Source organism: Gorilla gorilla, chromosome 7 (assembly GCF_029281585.2).
Source record: "Gorilla gorilla gorilla isolate KB3781 chromosome 7, NHGRI_mGorGor1-v2.1_pri, whole genome shotgun sequence".
Classification (NCBI taxonomy): domain Eukaryota; kingdom Metazoa; phylum Chordata; class Mammalia; order Primates; family Hominidae; genus Gorilla; species Gorilla gorilla.
In genome coordinates, this window is record NC_073231.2 from 92,273,891 (window position 1) to 92,289,405 (window position 15,515).

Sequence of the window (15,515 nt, forward strand, 5' to 3'; positions counted from 1 at the left end):
GAATTAGTAATAGGAGAAGATAGTGGAAAAATATCTTCAAAGAGTTGAGATCATTACCAATACAAAATTATATGCCCAACAAGTCTGTCTTTTGAGGATGAGAATGCAGACATTTACAGATAAACAAAAATGAAAGAATTTACCAAGAAACACTAAAGAGATTTTAAAAGGCTCTTCTTTAGGAATCTATTCAAACAGCTGTATATTTTAGGGAGAAGCCAAATCACCAAATTCCAGACACTTGAAATCATGAGAGATGACAAGAATGAAATTGAATGTCAGTCAATATAGTTTTCTTCAGATATTGATTATTAGAGAAAGCTGAAATTCGTGCTTTTGTAGTTTTCTTTTTTTTTTTTGAGATGGAGTCTTGCTCTGTCACCCAGGCTGGAGTGCAGTGGCGGGATCTCAGCTCACTGCAACTTCCACCTCCCGAATTCAAGCAATTCAGCTGCCTCAGCCTCCTAAGTAGCTGGGACTACAGGCGACTGCCACCACGCCCAGCTAATTTTTTTGTATTTTTTGTAGAGACGGGGTTTCACCATATTGGCCAGGATGGTCTTGATCTCCAGACCTTGTGATCCGCCCGCCTTGGTCTCCCAAAGTGTTGGGATTACAGGCGTGAGCCACTGCGCCTGGCTGCTTTTGTAGTTTTTGTGTGTGTGTGCTTTCGTATTTCCTTTAGTTTTTCTAGTTGTTTGTTTTTTGTTTGTTTGTTTGTTTTTGATGTAAAGTAGAAATGAGGTCTATGGTGCTACAAATGGTTGGGGTATTCTATAAGGTCTTCTTTTATTACATGGTTTAAACATTTTTTTTTTTTTTTTTTTTTGCAAAGAATTTCTTTTTCTTCTTTCTTTTTTCAGACAGGGTCTCGCTCTATTACTCCCACTAGAGTACAATAGTGCAATCGTCACTTGCTGCAGCCTCGAACTCCTGGGCTTACAGGATCCTCTCATCTCAGCCTCCTGAACAGCTGGGAATACAGGCACATGCCACTGCACCTGGCTAATTTTTAATTTTTTTAAAAAAATAGAGACAGGGTCTTGCTATGTTGGCCAGGTTGGTCTTGAACTCCTGGGCTCAAGTGATCCGCCTGCCTCACCTCCCAAAATGCTGGGATTAGAGGCGTGAGCCACCGTGCCTGGCCTTAATTTTTAAATTTTTTAGAGACTAGATCTCACTGTGTTGCTGGTCTCAAACTCCTAAGCTCAAGTGATCCTCCTGTGTCGGCCTCCCAAAGTGCTGGGGTTACAGGTGTGAGCCACCAGGCCTGGCCACAAAGAAATTTCTGTCCAGTGATTAGTAGTTCTAGATTTTTGTCTTGTCTTTTCTGTACATAGATAACTTGTGAACATATTTATGCTGGACATTTGGTAAATGGAGAACCTCTCCTCCCTGCCCAAATTTGTTAAATATAGGAAAGATCAAAGTTAAGGACTTCATCAAAAACGTGAAGTGTTCCATGATTGCAAAAACTGCAGAAAGCCACTGAAGATCAGATGGAAGTATTTGGCCTCAGTTTGAATAATAAAGTGATCACTGATAACTTTCTCTTTTAGTTTTTATTTTTAAATTATAAATTGACAAATTATAGTTGTATATATTTATGGGGTATGGAGTGATGTTATGATCAGTTAATACAATGTGGAATAATTAAACCAAACTTATTAACATATCTATCACCTCAAATACTTATTTTTTTTGTGATGAGAACATTTAGAATTTACTCTTAGCAATTTTGAAATGTACAACACATTATTTACTATGTACATTACATCGTGCAATATCTCCAAGAAACAAAAATACCTTCTAACTGAAGCTGTGTATCCTTTTACCTTCATCTCTCCATTTCTCTAAGCCCTCACTAATGACTATTAATATATAGTCTAATATATAGAAGTCTAATATATCGTTTAATGCATAGTCTAAATATATAGTCTAACATAGAAGTTGAAGCAAAATGACCTTGAGTTTAAATAAGAACTAGATGTTCTAATAATGGGAAGGAAGTATTTGTCCTTATATGAAAATGATAAACGATTGTCACAATATGTAGCATTTATCGAGCACTTATAAACTGTGCCTCAGAAGTGGTGCTAGGGCTGTCTGTATGGTTTTGCATTTGGTCCTCAACACTGTCCCTTTAGTTTAAAGTCCATCGTCTCCATTTTGTAATTAAGAAACCAAGGCTTAAAGATGTTTGAATAAGTTACTCAATACACAGCCAATAAGTAGCAGAACTGGAATTTGAAACCAAACTTAATCTGACTCTTGTGCAGAAATTTTGCCTCAACCACAAGAGTCATCTGTGGTACCTTGAGCTGAAAAGCAAGTTTAGACAATTGCTACACTTATTATTTAAATGTATTTATATGTTCTCCAAAATTTATAATATGCACAGAAGCAATTAAAGGTGATATTGAAAGCGTGGGATTGAGGGGGAAAGAGGAATTACTTAACTAGTTGTCAAAGGCATGCAAAGAATTCCTTCCAAATGTCAAGTACTGAATTAGAGTGATTCTTGAAATGTAGGTTTGATTTCTGAAGCATTTTTATATCTGGCAAAAGCTTTTAAATTAGAATATTCTTCTTTCTAGTGGAAAGAGTGAAAGAACAATTAAAACTTTCCTTGGAAAACAAGAATGGCATAGCACAAACTGGTGAATTGACAGTTGTGCTTGATGGATTGGTGATTGAGCAAGAAAATATAACAAACTGCAGCTCATCTCCAACCAGTAAGCTAACTTTATATGTTTGTAAAATTTCAAGGAAAACGAATAAGCAAGAAGTATATAAAAACCTAGTTTTTTTCTTTCTTGTTGTTCAGTAGAAATACAGGAAAATGGTGATGCCTTACATGAAAATGGAGAGCCTTCAGCAAGGACAACTGCCAGGTAGAATATTTTATTTGAATATGGGTGGCGACGTGATGTGGAACATATTTCCTGAATAAGAAGTTTTATATTTTACCTTAGTTTAGAATTTGCCACACAGTTTAGAAGCTTATGTCTAAACATGTCATTTGGTTAATTCTTGTGAAAGTAGCTTTTTAAAAAATTACAGCTTTATTGAGATATCATACATATATCATGAAATTCACTTTTTAAAAGTATACATTTTAGTCATTTTTAATATATTAACAGAGTTGTGTTACCTTCTCTACTGTCTGATTTCAGAATATTCTACCTTGAAGAGAAACCATGTATATACATGAGTATCACTCCCATTTTTCCCTGCACCCATGAATCTACTTTTTCTGTGTCTGTGGATTGTCTATTCTGGCCATTTTCTATAAATGGATTCATATAATATGTGACCTTTTGTGACTGACTTCTTTTTCTTAGCATGTTTCAAGGTTCATTTATGTTGTAGCATATACAGTGCTTTATTTTTTTATTGAAAATGGCTTTTTAAAATCTGTATTTAGACATATTTTATGAGTACAGTCAGATACTATGGATAAATAGGTATCATACCGCTCTCTGGATTGGCATTATCCTGTAAATCATGAGAAGATAAATGCTTCACAGATTGTGGCCTTCCTTCAGACATCATTGTGGCCTTCCCTCAGACATCATTCTACCATTTCAGAAACTCCCTGGCATTCACAGTTCATGACAATTAATAGAGGTTTTTTGTTTGAAGTAATTTAAATTGGAATAAAAGTATATAATAGAGCAAATAAAGTAGAATTAACACTTGAAAATATAAAAATATATTGTTGTAAAATGGACTCATTACCTTTGAAAAAGCATGCTGGTATATGACAGAGTGTGACCTTTATTAATCTATAGTTACTAGTATCATTTCTTCTAACTTGCCGTTAAGTGATTCTCATTAGACCACTTGAACAGATAAGTATGCCTTCTGAATGTATATTTGGCTTAAGTACATATATTTAATGTCCATATAATTAAAAAAAATTTAGATGGGTAGAGGAGCTTGAATTACTACCAAATGTTGTCGATTGCATAGTAAGACACTTTGAATTAAAGATTAGTTCTACAGTACGGGGAGAAATTCAGATGGGTTCTTTTACCTAGACTTCTGAATCACTGATTCTTGCTAGTTGGCTGGGGAGGGGTATACAAATCACAATCATTTCAGTCTTTACCTGCCCAAACCTCCTAAACACATCTTGTTCCAAATATATAGGCAACAAGGGAAAGGAGGGTGGGATTCATTAATGTTCATTCAACAGATACTTACTGAATGCCTGTTTGATGCCAGACATTAGTCCAAGTATTAAGAATACCAGCCCTGATCCCATGAAATTTACATTCTGATGGGATAAAGGTAGATAGTAGACTGGGCATGGTGGCTCATTCCTGTAATTCCAGTACTTTGGGAGGCTGAGGTGGGCGGATCATGAGGTCAGGAGTTCGAGACCAGCCTGGCCAACATGGTGAAACCCCGTCTCTACTAAAAATACAAAAAACATGAGCCAGGCATGGTGGTGCGCACCTGTAATCCCAGCTACTCAGGAGTCTGAAGCAGGAGAATTGCTTGAACCCGGGAGGCAGAGGTTGCAGTGAGCTGAGATCGCGTCATTGCACTCCAGCTCTGGGCAACAGAGCAAGACTTCGTCTCGGGGGGAAAAAAATAAATAAATAAAGATAGTAAACAACAGAAGACATAAATATGTTAATTAGACATAGCGATAGGCACTATGAAGTCATTTAAACAGGACAAGATGACAGGAATGGAAGGGAGCCTATTTTTAAAAGAGATGCCAAGGAATCATCTCTGAGGAGGTATGATTTGAGCTAAGATTAATAAGCCACAAATGAACCATCTGTGCAGAGTTCTGAGGGAAGAATGTTCCAGGCAGAGGAAACAGCAACTTCAGAGACCCCAAGTTTGTTTACAGTTATGTTCTAGAAATTCTTCTAACTCTAGAGAATAATATTTAACCTTTTCTGATAATTTCATAGTTATTATAATTTTACCACCTGGCGTATAATAATTTGTAATAAACATTTGAAGACTGTTCAGTATGTTTTTGATATTCAGTAAAATCGATATCTGCTGCAAAGTGAGCAAGGATGAGCTTGGAGAGAAATAGGTTAGAGAGAAGATGGGATAAAGGTGTGGCTGATTTTCAAAAGATTTGTTGGCTAACCAGGAGAGTGACGTGATGATCTGGTTTATATTTTTAAAATAATGCTCAGGCTGCTCTGTGGAGAGCAGTTATGGGATGACCTGTGTATTTGGAAAAGCTCTCCTGGTCACTTACATGATAATTTCCAACTGCTTTAAACTTTTTTTGTTGTTTTTTTTTAAACACTGTGTCTCACCAAATCGCCCAGCTCCTTCCACTGCCAATAAGACTTAAAATGTTTGATTTTGTTGTTAGTTATTTATTTGCTGATGTATATACTATACATTTTTATAGTTCTGGGGTATAATATTTAGCTTTTTTTGATCATTCTGTAGTCATAATTTTAGTGCCTAGTATATGCTAATTTTGTAACTAATATTTGAAGACGGTTTTCCACTTATTTTTCAAGATTTAATAAAGTTATAATAGTTTCAGGCCAGGTACAATGGCTCACACCTATAATCCCAGCACTTTGGGGGTCAAGATGGGAGGATTGCTTGAGGCCAGGAATTCGAGACCAGCCTGGGCAACAAAGGGAGATCCAGTCTCTAAAAAATTTAAAAAATTAGCTGGGCACTGTGATGCTCATCTGTGATCTTAGCTGATCAAGAGGCTGAGGCAGGAGGATTACTTGAGCCTAAGAGGTTGAAGCTGCAGTGAGCCATTGCACTCCAGCCTTGGTGACAGAGTGAGATCCTGTCTCTAAAAAAAAAAAAAAAAGTTTACAGTAGTTTATACTTGATTTTTATTTTTATGATTCATATAATTTCATGAACTTTTTGAAACTACTTTCAGAGCTTTTAAAATAGATTAATATTAGGCTTAAATATTTAAAATGTACAATTTGAATATTATTGTGGGAGACCATATTTATTTTGACTTAGTATGTTTGTATATCTCAGTATTTTTTTATCTGCAGAATGAATACACTTAGAACTGAAAAGTAATTAAAACTTTAATATAAAACATGTCATATCTTTGTTCATTACTCTATTTACCTATCATTTTACTTGAAACATAAGAACTCAATTGTTTGGAAATAGAATCTAAAAAATTTAAAAAAAAGAAATAACAAAAAAGAAACTTAAGAGAATTTAGTAAATCCTATGAAAATTCTCATGAAATGTTGTTGAATTATACTTAAATGATTGAAATAAGGCATTTTTTTTTTCAAGGTTGGCTGTTGAAGGCACGAATGGAATAGATAATCATGTACCTACAAGCACTCTAGTCCAAAACTCATGCTGCTTGTATGTAGTTAATGGAGACAACACACCTTCATCTCCGTCTCAGGTTGCTGCCAGACCCAAAAATACACCAGCTCCAAAACCACTCGCATCTGAGCCTGCCAATGACACTGGTAAGCAAGGCTATTTATGACACCTTGTTTAAAGGAAAAGTAAATGAAGTTTATGTATCCATCCATGCCTACACTTCCCTTTTTGTGTAGTCTTTTTATTTGGGACGGAGTGTCGCTCTGTCACCCAGGCTGGAGTGCAGTGGTGCAATCTCGGCTCACTGCAACCTCTGCCTCTCGGGTTCAAGCGATTCCTCTGCCTCAGCCTCCCAAGTAGCTGGGATTACAGGCACCCACCACCACACCCAGCTAAAAAGTTTTTGTATTTTTAATAGAGACAGAGTTTCACTTTTTTGGCAACTGGCTGGTCTCGAACTCCTGACCTCAAGTGATCTGCCCACCTCAGCCTCCCTAAAGTGTTGGGATTACAGGCATGAGCCACTGCACCCAGCCTGTGCAGTCTTTCTTAATCTTCTGGTCTATGATAGGAATTTAAAAATTACAATGCCTGAAATTTTTCCTAATAATTTGTAACTTTCTGGATTATTTAGGAAGATATTTCAAAAATATTGTAGAGGTCAGAACTTTTACTAAGCAAGTGCTTATATGAGAGCTAGATTCTTAAGCTTTACGCCACAAAAAATACTATGTAATTCATGATATAAAATATATTTCTGAAAGAACTTTAGTTAATTCATTGATTTCTAAGTAAAAGTGAGTAATGAATGGTTCTTTTATCCCATCTTTCAGTATACAAATGTATTATTCTTGGCATCTAACTTGGTAGAAAAATGTACTGCGAGTTGAATAGCTCTCAGAAAGTTTATTTTCCAAAAGTAAGCATTACTGTATTATAGAAGGAATGCCTAAGGAAGATGTCCTCTATAATCCTTAGTGGACTCATTTATAAGATTCATAAATTGTTTTGTTTGGTCATTGTATATTAACTCTTTCAGGTGAGTCTCCTGAAACTTAAACATCTTAGGACGTGTTTAAGATTATTAGCACACATGTTGGGAATTAAGTTGAAATCCTGGTCTTTTTATTCAAGAGCCTATGTTCCTCCCTGTGTTTGTCTATTTATGGAAGTATTCAGAATTAGAAACATGGAAAGAAGCAATTCAGTAATTACATTAAAATAGATGGATCTTTTTGATAATGAGTCTTTTATTTTTTGAGACGGAGTCTCACTCTGTTGCCCAGGCTAGAGAGCAGTGGCAGAATTTCGGCTCACTGCAACTTCTGCCTCCTGGGTTCAAGAGATTCTTGTGCCTCAGCCTCCTGAGTAGCTGGGATTACAGGTGTGTGCCACCATGCCCCATAATGTTTGTATTTTTAGTAGGGATAGGGTTTCACCATGTCGGCCAGGCTGATCTCAAACTCCTGACTTCAAGTGATCCACCTGTCTCAGCCTCCCAAAGTGCTGGGATTACAGGCGTGAGCCACCGTGCCTGGCCAGTAATAAGTCTTAATTGTGTATTTTTACCCAAGGTTGGTGTTTGGGGAGATGTTTACCAAGAGCTGTCTGAGAGTTTTTGTAAACATTGAGAACTGACACATGAATGATATTTTCAAAATTTAATTTCTTTAATAATGTTCCCCTTAAAAAAAAAAAAGAAGTAGACTAAAATACGGTTTCCCAAGTACTCACAGTAGGTAGAATTTTTTAGTCTTAATTTAAGGTGGCTAGAAAACAAAGAGAAGAATAGATACAATTATGGTGAAATTAACGAGCAAAGTTCATGTATTTTCTGATTTTCACCTACTTTCTGGTAAGAACATTTGTCTCTGAGATTCCTATTAGCAAAGCAGAAAAGGAAATATTGTCTTGGATTATTCAGATTATTTCTAAATTAAGAACAGACTAGTTAAAACTGCTACTATTTCTAATACAGGTGGAGTGTCTCTAATCTGAAAAATCTCAAATCTGAAATGCTCCAAAATCTGAAACTGTTTGAGCATTGACATGATGCTGAAAGGAAATGCTCGTTGGAGCATTTCAGATTTTGAATTTTTGGATTAGGGATGCTAAACTGGCAAGTAAAATGCACATATTCCAAAATTTAAACAAATATCTAAAATCTGAAACATTTCTGGTTCCAGGCATTTTAGATAAGGGATATTCAACTTGAATATGGATTTGGAGGTTTTGATCTTATTCCTAAAATATTCAGCTGATGGAATACATTGGTGAAAGTATCCATTGACCACTAATTAGTTGTATGTTTTGGCATTTGGATGTATTCAGATGTTGATATAAAAAGGAGAAGAAATTGAGGCTTTCCTCATCATAGAATCTTATTTATACCTCTACAGCTTGTCTGATACTTTATAGATTCTTTCCATTGGTAATAAGTTCAGTTCTCGCATTTCTTTCTTATTTATCCTTGCCTAAAATTTTAAGGTAAAAATAAAATGGATGTGAGGAACATGAAGGTTCCATCATAAATAATTCTCATGACATTCATAGTAAGTGTAAGGAAATCTATGACAATCGGAAAAATAGTGATAATAGCTCATATTTGTGCCCTGCATGTTCTAAATAGTATGTATCCATTAACTGATTTATCTCTCTCACAGTAACTCTTTGAAATAGGTGGTAGTATTTTTCCTTTTCTCTGATGAAGGAACTGAGGCACTGAGAGGGCACAGCTAGGAAGTAGAAGAACTGTAATTGCCATTCCGCTATCTGGCTGTTGATTCTGTGCACTTTGCCTTCTTCCTATTCATTTTGATGTGTGTGGTTTTTATAGGATCTCAAAGCTATGCTGTTCATCTTTTATACTGCTAGGTTTCACACAGCATTCCCCTAGCCTTTTCACCACCTCTGATTATTGCTAGTGACATCTGACAAAACAATCTAACTGTCATCATTCTATTGGCCGGTTTACAGAGGCTTCCAGAACCTGCTCTGTTGGTAGCAGCCATTTAACTGATGTCTTTTTGTATGATTGTTCATCACTTAATAGAGGATGAATTCAGGTATCTTTTCAAGGAGTGGGTAATCCCTGTCCTTTTAAGGTGTTGGTATAAGATGGCATTACTTTTTCTAATTAAGGATTTCAAAAATTAGCTTTTGTTTTTGGAGATGGGATAGGGGTGTGCATATTCTATGTGTAACATAATTAAATGTTTTTAATCTCTTAATCTGCAGTTCCACAATCTTGACATCTCTGAAACCAAAAGGATTTTTTTTTTTTTTTTTTGTAAACTCATTTGATGGCAAAATGACTAGAACTGATGAAAGGCTATTTATGGTTTTTATTTATCATGGCTACTGTGCATATCTCTACATTTCGCTGCAGAAATATTAATGTATTTAATCATGATGTGTGGCCCCTAAACCCCCTCCAGGCATAGTGTAATATACAATATATATGCCATTACCTTTGTTGTTTGTTTGTTTTTTTGAGACAGGGTCTTGCCCTGACTTCCAGGCTGGAGTGCAGTAGCACCATCATGGCTCACTGTAGCTCTGACCTCCTGGGCTCAAGCGATCCTCCTGCCTTAGCCCCCTGAATAGTTGGGACTATAGGCATGTGCCACCATGCCTGTCTAATATTAAGATTTTTTGTAGAAATGAGGTTTTGCCATATTGCCCAGGCTAGTCTCAATCTCCTGGCCCCAAGCAATCATCCCACCTCAGCTTCCCAAATTGTTGGGATTACAGGGGTGAGCTACCATGTTGTCCACTGCTACCTTTCTAAATTCCGAAAAGTTATGAATTCTGGAACACACCTGGCACTTTGAGGTTTCAGATTAGGAATTGTGGGTCAATACTAAGGGGTTTAAGACAAACGATATATTTCTGTCAAAGACAGTATTATATATGAGGGCTTCCACCTCCCCCACCTCCTGTTCTTTTGAAGCTTGAGTAAGGGGATCCATTTGACAGTTTAGTTGCTATGAAGATTGGCAGGTATTCCAGGTTAAAATGGGAGGCAGTCATGATGTAGTAAAAAGATTAGATTTAGCTTCTGACAGGAGGTAACATGGTGTCTCAGCTCAACCACTTGCCATGTTAACTCTGTAACCTTGGACAAATTGAACGTCCTCAAAATTTATGAAAAGAGGATAATATGCGACTACCTTATAGGACAGTTTTGGAGGTTAAATGAGATAATCTAAAACATTCATAATAGTCCTTGGAGAGTGGTATTTAAGAAAAATATATTCTGTTCCACTTTGTTCCTCTGGTTATAACTTCTAGTGTAAAATAACTTTTTCTAATATATAGTTATTATTTTATCAATAAAGTAGATCAGAGCTCAGTATGGTGAGTTTCAGACAGAAGTACATGATATCACAAGTTTATTATATTTTTTCTTAGCTCTTTATTCTGAAGTAATTATAAATATACAGAAAGTTGCAAAGAAATGTATGGGAAGGTCCCATGCACCCTTCACCAGCCTCCTCCAGTGTTAACATCTTGTATAACTATTTTGTACAAAATCAGGAAATTGACATGAATACAACCCATAGAGCTTGTTCACATTTCACCATTTCTACCTGCATGTGTATGTGTGTGTGTGTTTCTATACAGTTTTGTCACACATATGGCTTCATGTACCACCAGTTCAATCCAGATACAGAACTGTAGCATCACCAGAAGACTCCCTCATGATGTATGTACCCTCTTTAAAGCCACATCCACTCTCAAGTGTGAACTGAATATTAAAGAAACTTGCTGTGTATATGCAAGCAGTTATTTCTCATGTCATAGTTTTAAAATGGAGTAAAAATGGTATTCACTCTAGTATTTCTACTTTTTTCTTCTTTATTTGAATGTACTTTTAGAGTGAGGACAAATACGTGGTGCTTTGAGATGGATATACCATAAAGTTCATGTGAAACTTAACCTCTCAAAGATTAAACATGAAGTTAGGAAGCTATGTTTTGTGACCCAGAAGTCATAATGGCTGAAAGTAAGGCTTGGGATATGTTCATTAAGAACCCAAGTCAGTGGGTGTGGTCTTATGTCTTGTGGAGATGAGATGGTTTGCATAAGCTTCTGCTATCATAACTATTACATAAGATTTTAATTTTTTGCCCCGTGTTTCTGCATGAGCAAGGAGCCTACCATCCTGTCCTTCCTCTTTCCTTTTCCTTTCCTTCTTTTTTCGGTTTTATCTGTTCAATCTTTCTTATATCCATTTGTCAACAGATGTTTATTTTGCAACTACCATAGGCTGCACACTGCCAGGTGGATGGGCACATAGGTATCAGAGTTTCTCAATTTCAGCACTGTTGACATATTGGCCCAGGTAATTCTTTGTTGTAGGGGGCTGTCCTGTGCATTATATTAATAGAATGTTTAGCACTATTCCTGATCTGTATCCACTCGGTGCCAGTAATATCTTACCTTCTCCTAGTTGTGGTGACCAAATGCATTTACAGACATTACTAAATGTCTTTGGCGGTGGGGAGAGCAGAATCTTCCCTAGTCAAGAACCATTGATATATATGAACAGTAATCTCTCCAATCAAATATTATTGTGGCATCTTAATGCGGTTCTGAGCAGTATTGAAGAACCAACATTTGTTGAATTATTGAATAGAAATAATTTGTTTCTAAGAGTTTTTTTTAAATTAATAGACTATATTTTAGAAGTTTCAGATTTACAGAAAAATTGGGAAGATTGTAGAGTTCCCATATGTCCTCCCATCCCACTCAGAGTTTTTGTATTACTAACATTTTGCATTACTGTGATATGTTTGTTACAATTAATGAACCATTATTAATACATTGTTATTAACTAAAGTCCACAGTTTACATTACCTTGTATTAACTAATGTTCCTTCTTTGTATTGTACTGGTTCTGTGGGTTTGAGAAATGCATATCGTCATGTACACACCATTACAGTATCATACAGAATAGTTTTACTACTCTAAAATTTGTTTCATTTGTTTATCCCTCAAACCCTTTGCAACAGCTGTTTTTAAATACTGGCTCTATAGTTTTGTCCTTTCCAGGATGTTACATAGTTGGAGTCCTACAGTGTGGGTAGCCTTTTCAGATTGGCTTCTTTCACTTAGCAAGGTGCATTTAAGGTTTCTCCATGTTTTTTGTGGCTTGACTTCTCATTTCTTTTTATCACTAAATATTCACTTATTATAAAGGCTCCTTGGTTACTTCAGTTTTTGACAATTGTGAAAAACATTGGTATATACATTTGTGTGCAGGCTCTTACGTGAATATAAGTCTTCAATTCAGTTGGATTGAGGAGTGAGACTGGTGGGTTGTGTTTTTAAAGTATGTTTACTTTTGTAACAAACGGCCAAACTGTCTTCCAAAGTGGCTGTACTCCTGCATTCCCACTGCAGTGAATGAGAATTCCTAGTGCTTTGCATCTCACCAACATTTGCATTTCAAGGAGAGTTGTTTATTGTTTATTATTATTTTAACAATACTGAATCTTCCCATTGGGAGATATTTTATGTCTGTATTCATTCTTTTTAGTAATGTTTTTTAAAGTGTTTTCTTCACGCTGGTTGTGCAGTGGCTCACGCCTGTAATCCCAGCATTTTGGGAGGCCCAGGCTGGGGAATCACTTGAGGTCAGGAGTTCGAGACCAGCCTGGGCAACATAATGAAATCCTAAAAATGCAAAAAGATTTAGCCGGGTGTGGTGATGCACGCCTATAATCCCTGCCACTTGGGAGGCTGGGGCAGGAGAATTGCTTGAACCTGGGGTGCTGAGGTTTCAGTGAGCTGAGATCGCGCTACTGCACTCCAACCTGGGAGACAGAGCAAGACTCTGTCTCAAAAAAAAAAAAATTTTTTTTCTTCGGATAGGTCTTGAAGTAATCTTGTTGTTGATCTTGTGTCTGTTCATTTTGCTGAAATGTTTTAGCTCCAATTAATTGGTTCTAATGGGGTTTTAAAAAAATTTTCTTGTGTATTCTAAATAAATAATCTATTTGTCATTTTCACTACAAATGAGTTTTACCGTATTCTTTCCAATGTTGTTATGACTTTTCTTAATGGATTGTCAAATATAATCAATACTGAATTGGCATGGTAATTGTGATCTTCCTTGTTTTGTTGCTGATTTTAATTTATTCTTTTTCTTTTTCTTTCTTTTTTGTTTTTTTTTTTTTTTTTTTCAGACAGAGTCTCGCTCTTTTGCCCAGATTGGAGTACAGTGGCGTGGTCCTGGCTCACTGCAACCTCTACTTCCCAGATTCAAGCAATACTTCTGCCTCAGCCTCTTGAGTAGCTGGGATTACAGGCACACACCACCACACCCAGCTAATTTTCCTATTTTTTGGTAGAGACGGGGTTTCACCGTGTTGGTCAGGGTGGTCTCAAACTCCTGACTTCGTGATCCACCCGCCTCGGCCTCCCAAAGTGCTGGGATTACAGGCGTGAGCCACTGTGCCCAGCCCTGATTTTAATTTATTCTTGATCTTAATAGAAGTTCTTACAATAGGCTGGGCACAGTGGCTCATGCCTGTAATCCCAGAACTTTGGGAGGCCAAGTTGGGTGGATCATTTGAGGTCATGAGTTCAAGACTGGCCTGGCCAACAAGGTGAAACCCCATCTCTACCAAAAAATAGGAAAACTAACCAGGCATGGTGGCGGGCGCCTGTAATCCTGGCTACTGGGGGGCTGAGGAAGGAGAACCGTTTGAACCCGGGAGGTGGAGGTTGCAGTGAGCTGTGATTGTGCCACTGCACTCCAGTCTGGGCCACAGAGCGAGACACCATCTCAAAAAAAAAAGTTCTTAAAATGTTTTACAATTATTGTATATTAATGACTGTAGGTTTGTGATAGATAATCTAGATTACTTCTTAATTTTTCCTGATTCTTCTTATCAGGTATTTTACCAAGATTTTCTTGAATGCTTTTGGTTTGTATTGAAAATAATCATATGACGTTTATCCTTTAATCTGCTAACAGTAGATTTTCTAGTGTAGTTTCCTAATATCAAATCATCCTTGAATTTATACATGATGTTAGTCTATAGTCTTCTTGTTCTGTTGTTGTTCAGTTTCAGCTTTGAAAGTTTACATTACCTTCCCAGAATAAGTTAAGACACTCCTTTTCACTTTTTCTCCCCTGATGTGTTATAACACCTTAAATAACATAAGAATGATCTATCCGATAAAGGCTTCATAGAATTTTCTCAAAAACCTTTCTGAGCCTGGAGCCTTTAGGAGGGATGATATTAGAACTTTCATCACCTTTTCCATTGCTGCTCTGATTTGTCTTTTTTTTTCTTTCCCTTGAGTTAGTTTAGCTAATTTCAAACTCATTGATATGAAATTGTACGTGGTATTTCTAATGTTATTTATATTAAACATGTTTTCTTTATGAAACTTGGAAAGGTATATTTCATGGTTTCTCCAGCTTTCCCGATTAAAAAAATCATATGCATTTGTTAAAAATGCAGATCCCCAGGTTCTTCCCTAGAGATTTCCCCTAGAGATTCAGTAAGTCTAGGATGAGGACTTAGATACTATATTTTCAGTAAGTTCTGGAGTCTTATCAGGTGCATTAGGAAATTCTGATCTTTTTTTTTGGGTCTTTTGACCAAAATTCATTTTCTTCTACTTACTTTTTTTTTTTTTTTTTCTGTATCTGGAATGAATTCTAAGCTCTTTTATTACCATTCTTTCTTACATCTTTAGGTACTTCTTTGGCCATGTCCAGTAGCATTTAATCTGAGTGTTTTCTTTTTGTCATTAATTCTCCTAAAATTTGTGATTATGTCTCCCTCTGCCATTTCCATTAGAACTTTGATATATGGTCTTCCAGTAGGTTTTGTTCTGTAATCTATTCACCCGTACAGTTTTAATTTGACTCATTTTTATAGTGACACATAGTCGAACTAGATCAATCACACTTAAAATGAAAATTAGGAAAACTGTGTCACTGGATTGCAGTACTGGGTTATTTCTTGAAAAAGTATAGAATGGGTTCTTGCAACCCCTATAGTACTATCTTAAGAACTGATGCCATCATACAGTTCCTACTATTGGCAAAACAGTTCGTTTGATGTTAGCTACCACTTACACAAGGGAAGGGCGATTGAAAGGGATCATTTTCAAAGTTTAGATGGCCCATACAGACTTCCTCTCAGAATTGATGATTTGGTGGGAAAACACTGGTT

The 15,515-nt window shown here is 36.4% G+C and overlaps 1 protein-coding gene across 7 annotated transcripts in view; it reads left to right on the forward strand.

The window, feature by feature from the left end:
• Window positions 1-15,515, forward strand: part of WWP1 (WW domain containing E3 ubiquitin protein ligase 1) — a 125,056-nt gene that overhangs the window by 52,497 nt on the left and 57,044 nt on the right. For 3 of the 7 annotated variants that reach the window (XM_031013666.3, XM_055349233.2, XM_063709364.1), the window contains 3 exons: window positions 2,598-2,735; window positions 2,828-2,894; window positions 6,277-6,461. In XM_031013666.3, the coding sequence (XP_030869526.3) occupies window positions 2,598-2,735; window positions 2,828-2,894; window positions 6,277-6,461 (390 nt within the window). The remainder of the gene's footprint in view (window positions 1-2,597; window positions 2,736-2,827; window positions 2,895-6,276; window positions 6,462-15,515) is intronic. The other 4 variants (XM_031013667.3, XM_055349234.2, XM_055349235.2 and 1 more) reach the window with 2 other exon arrangements.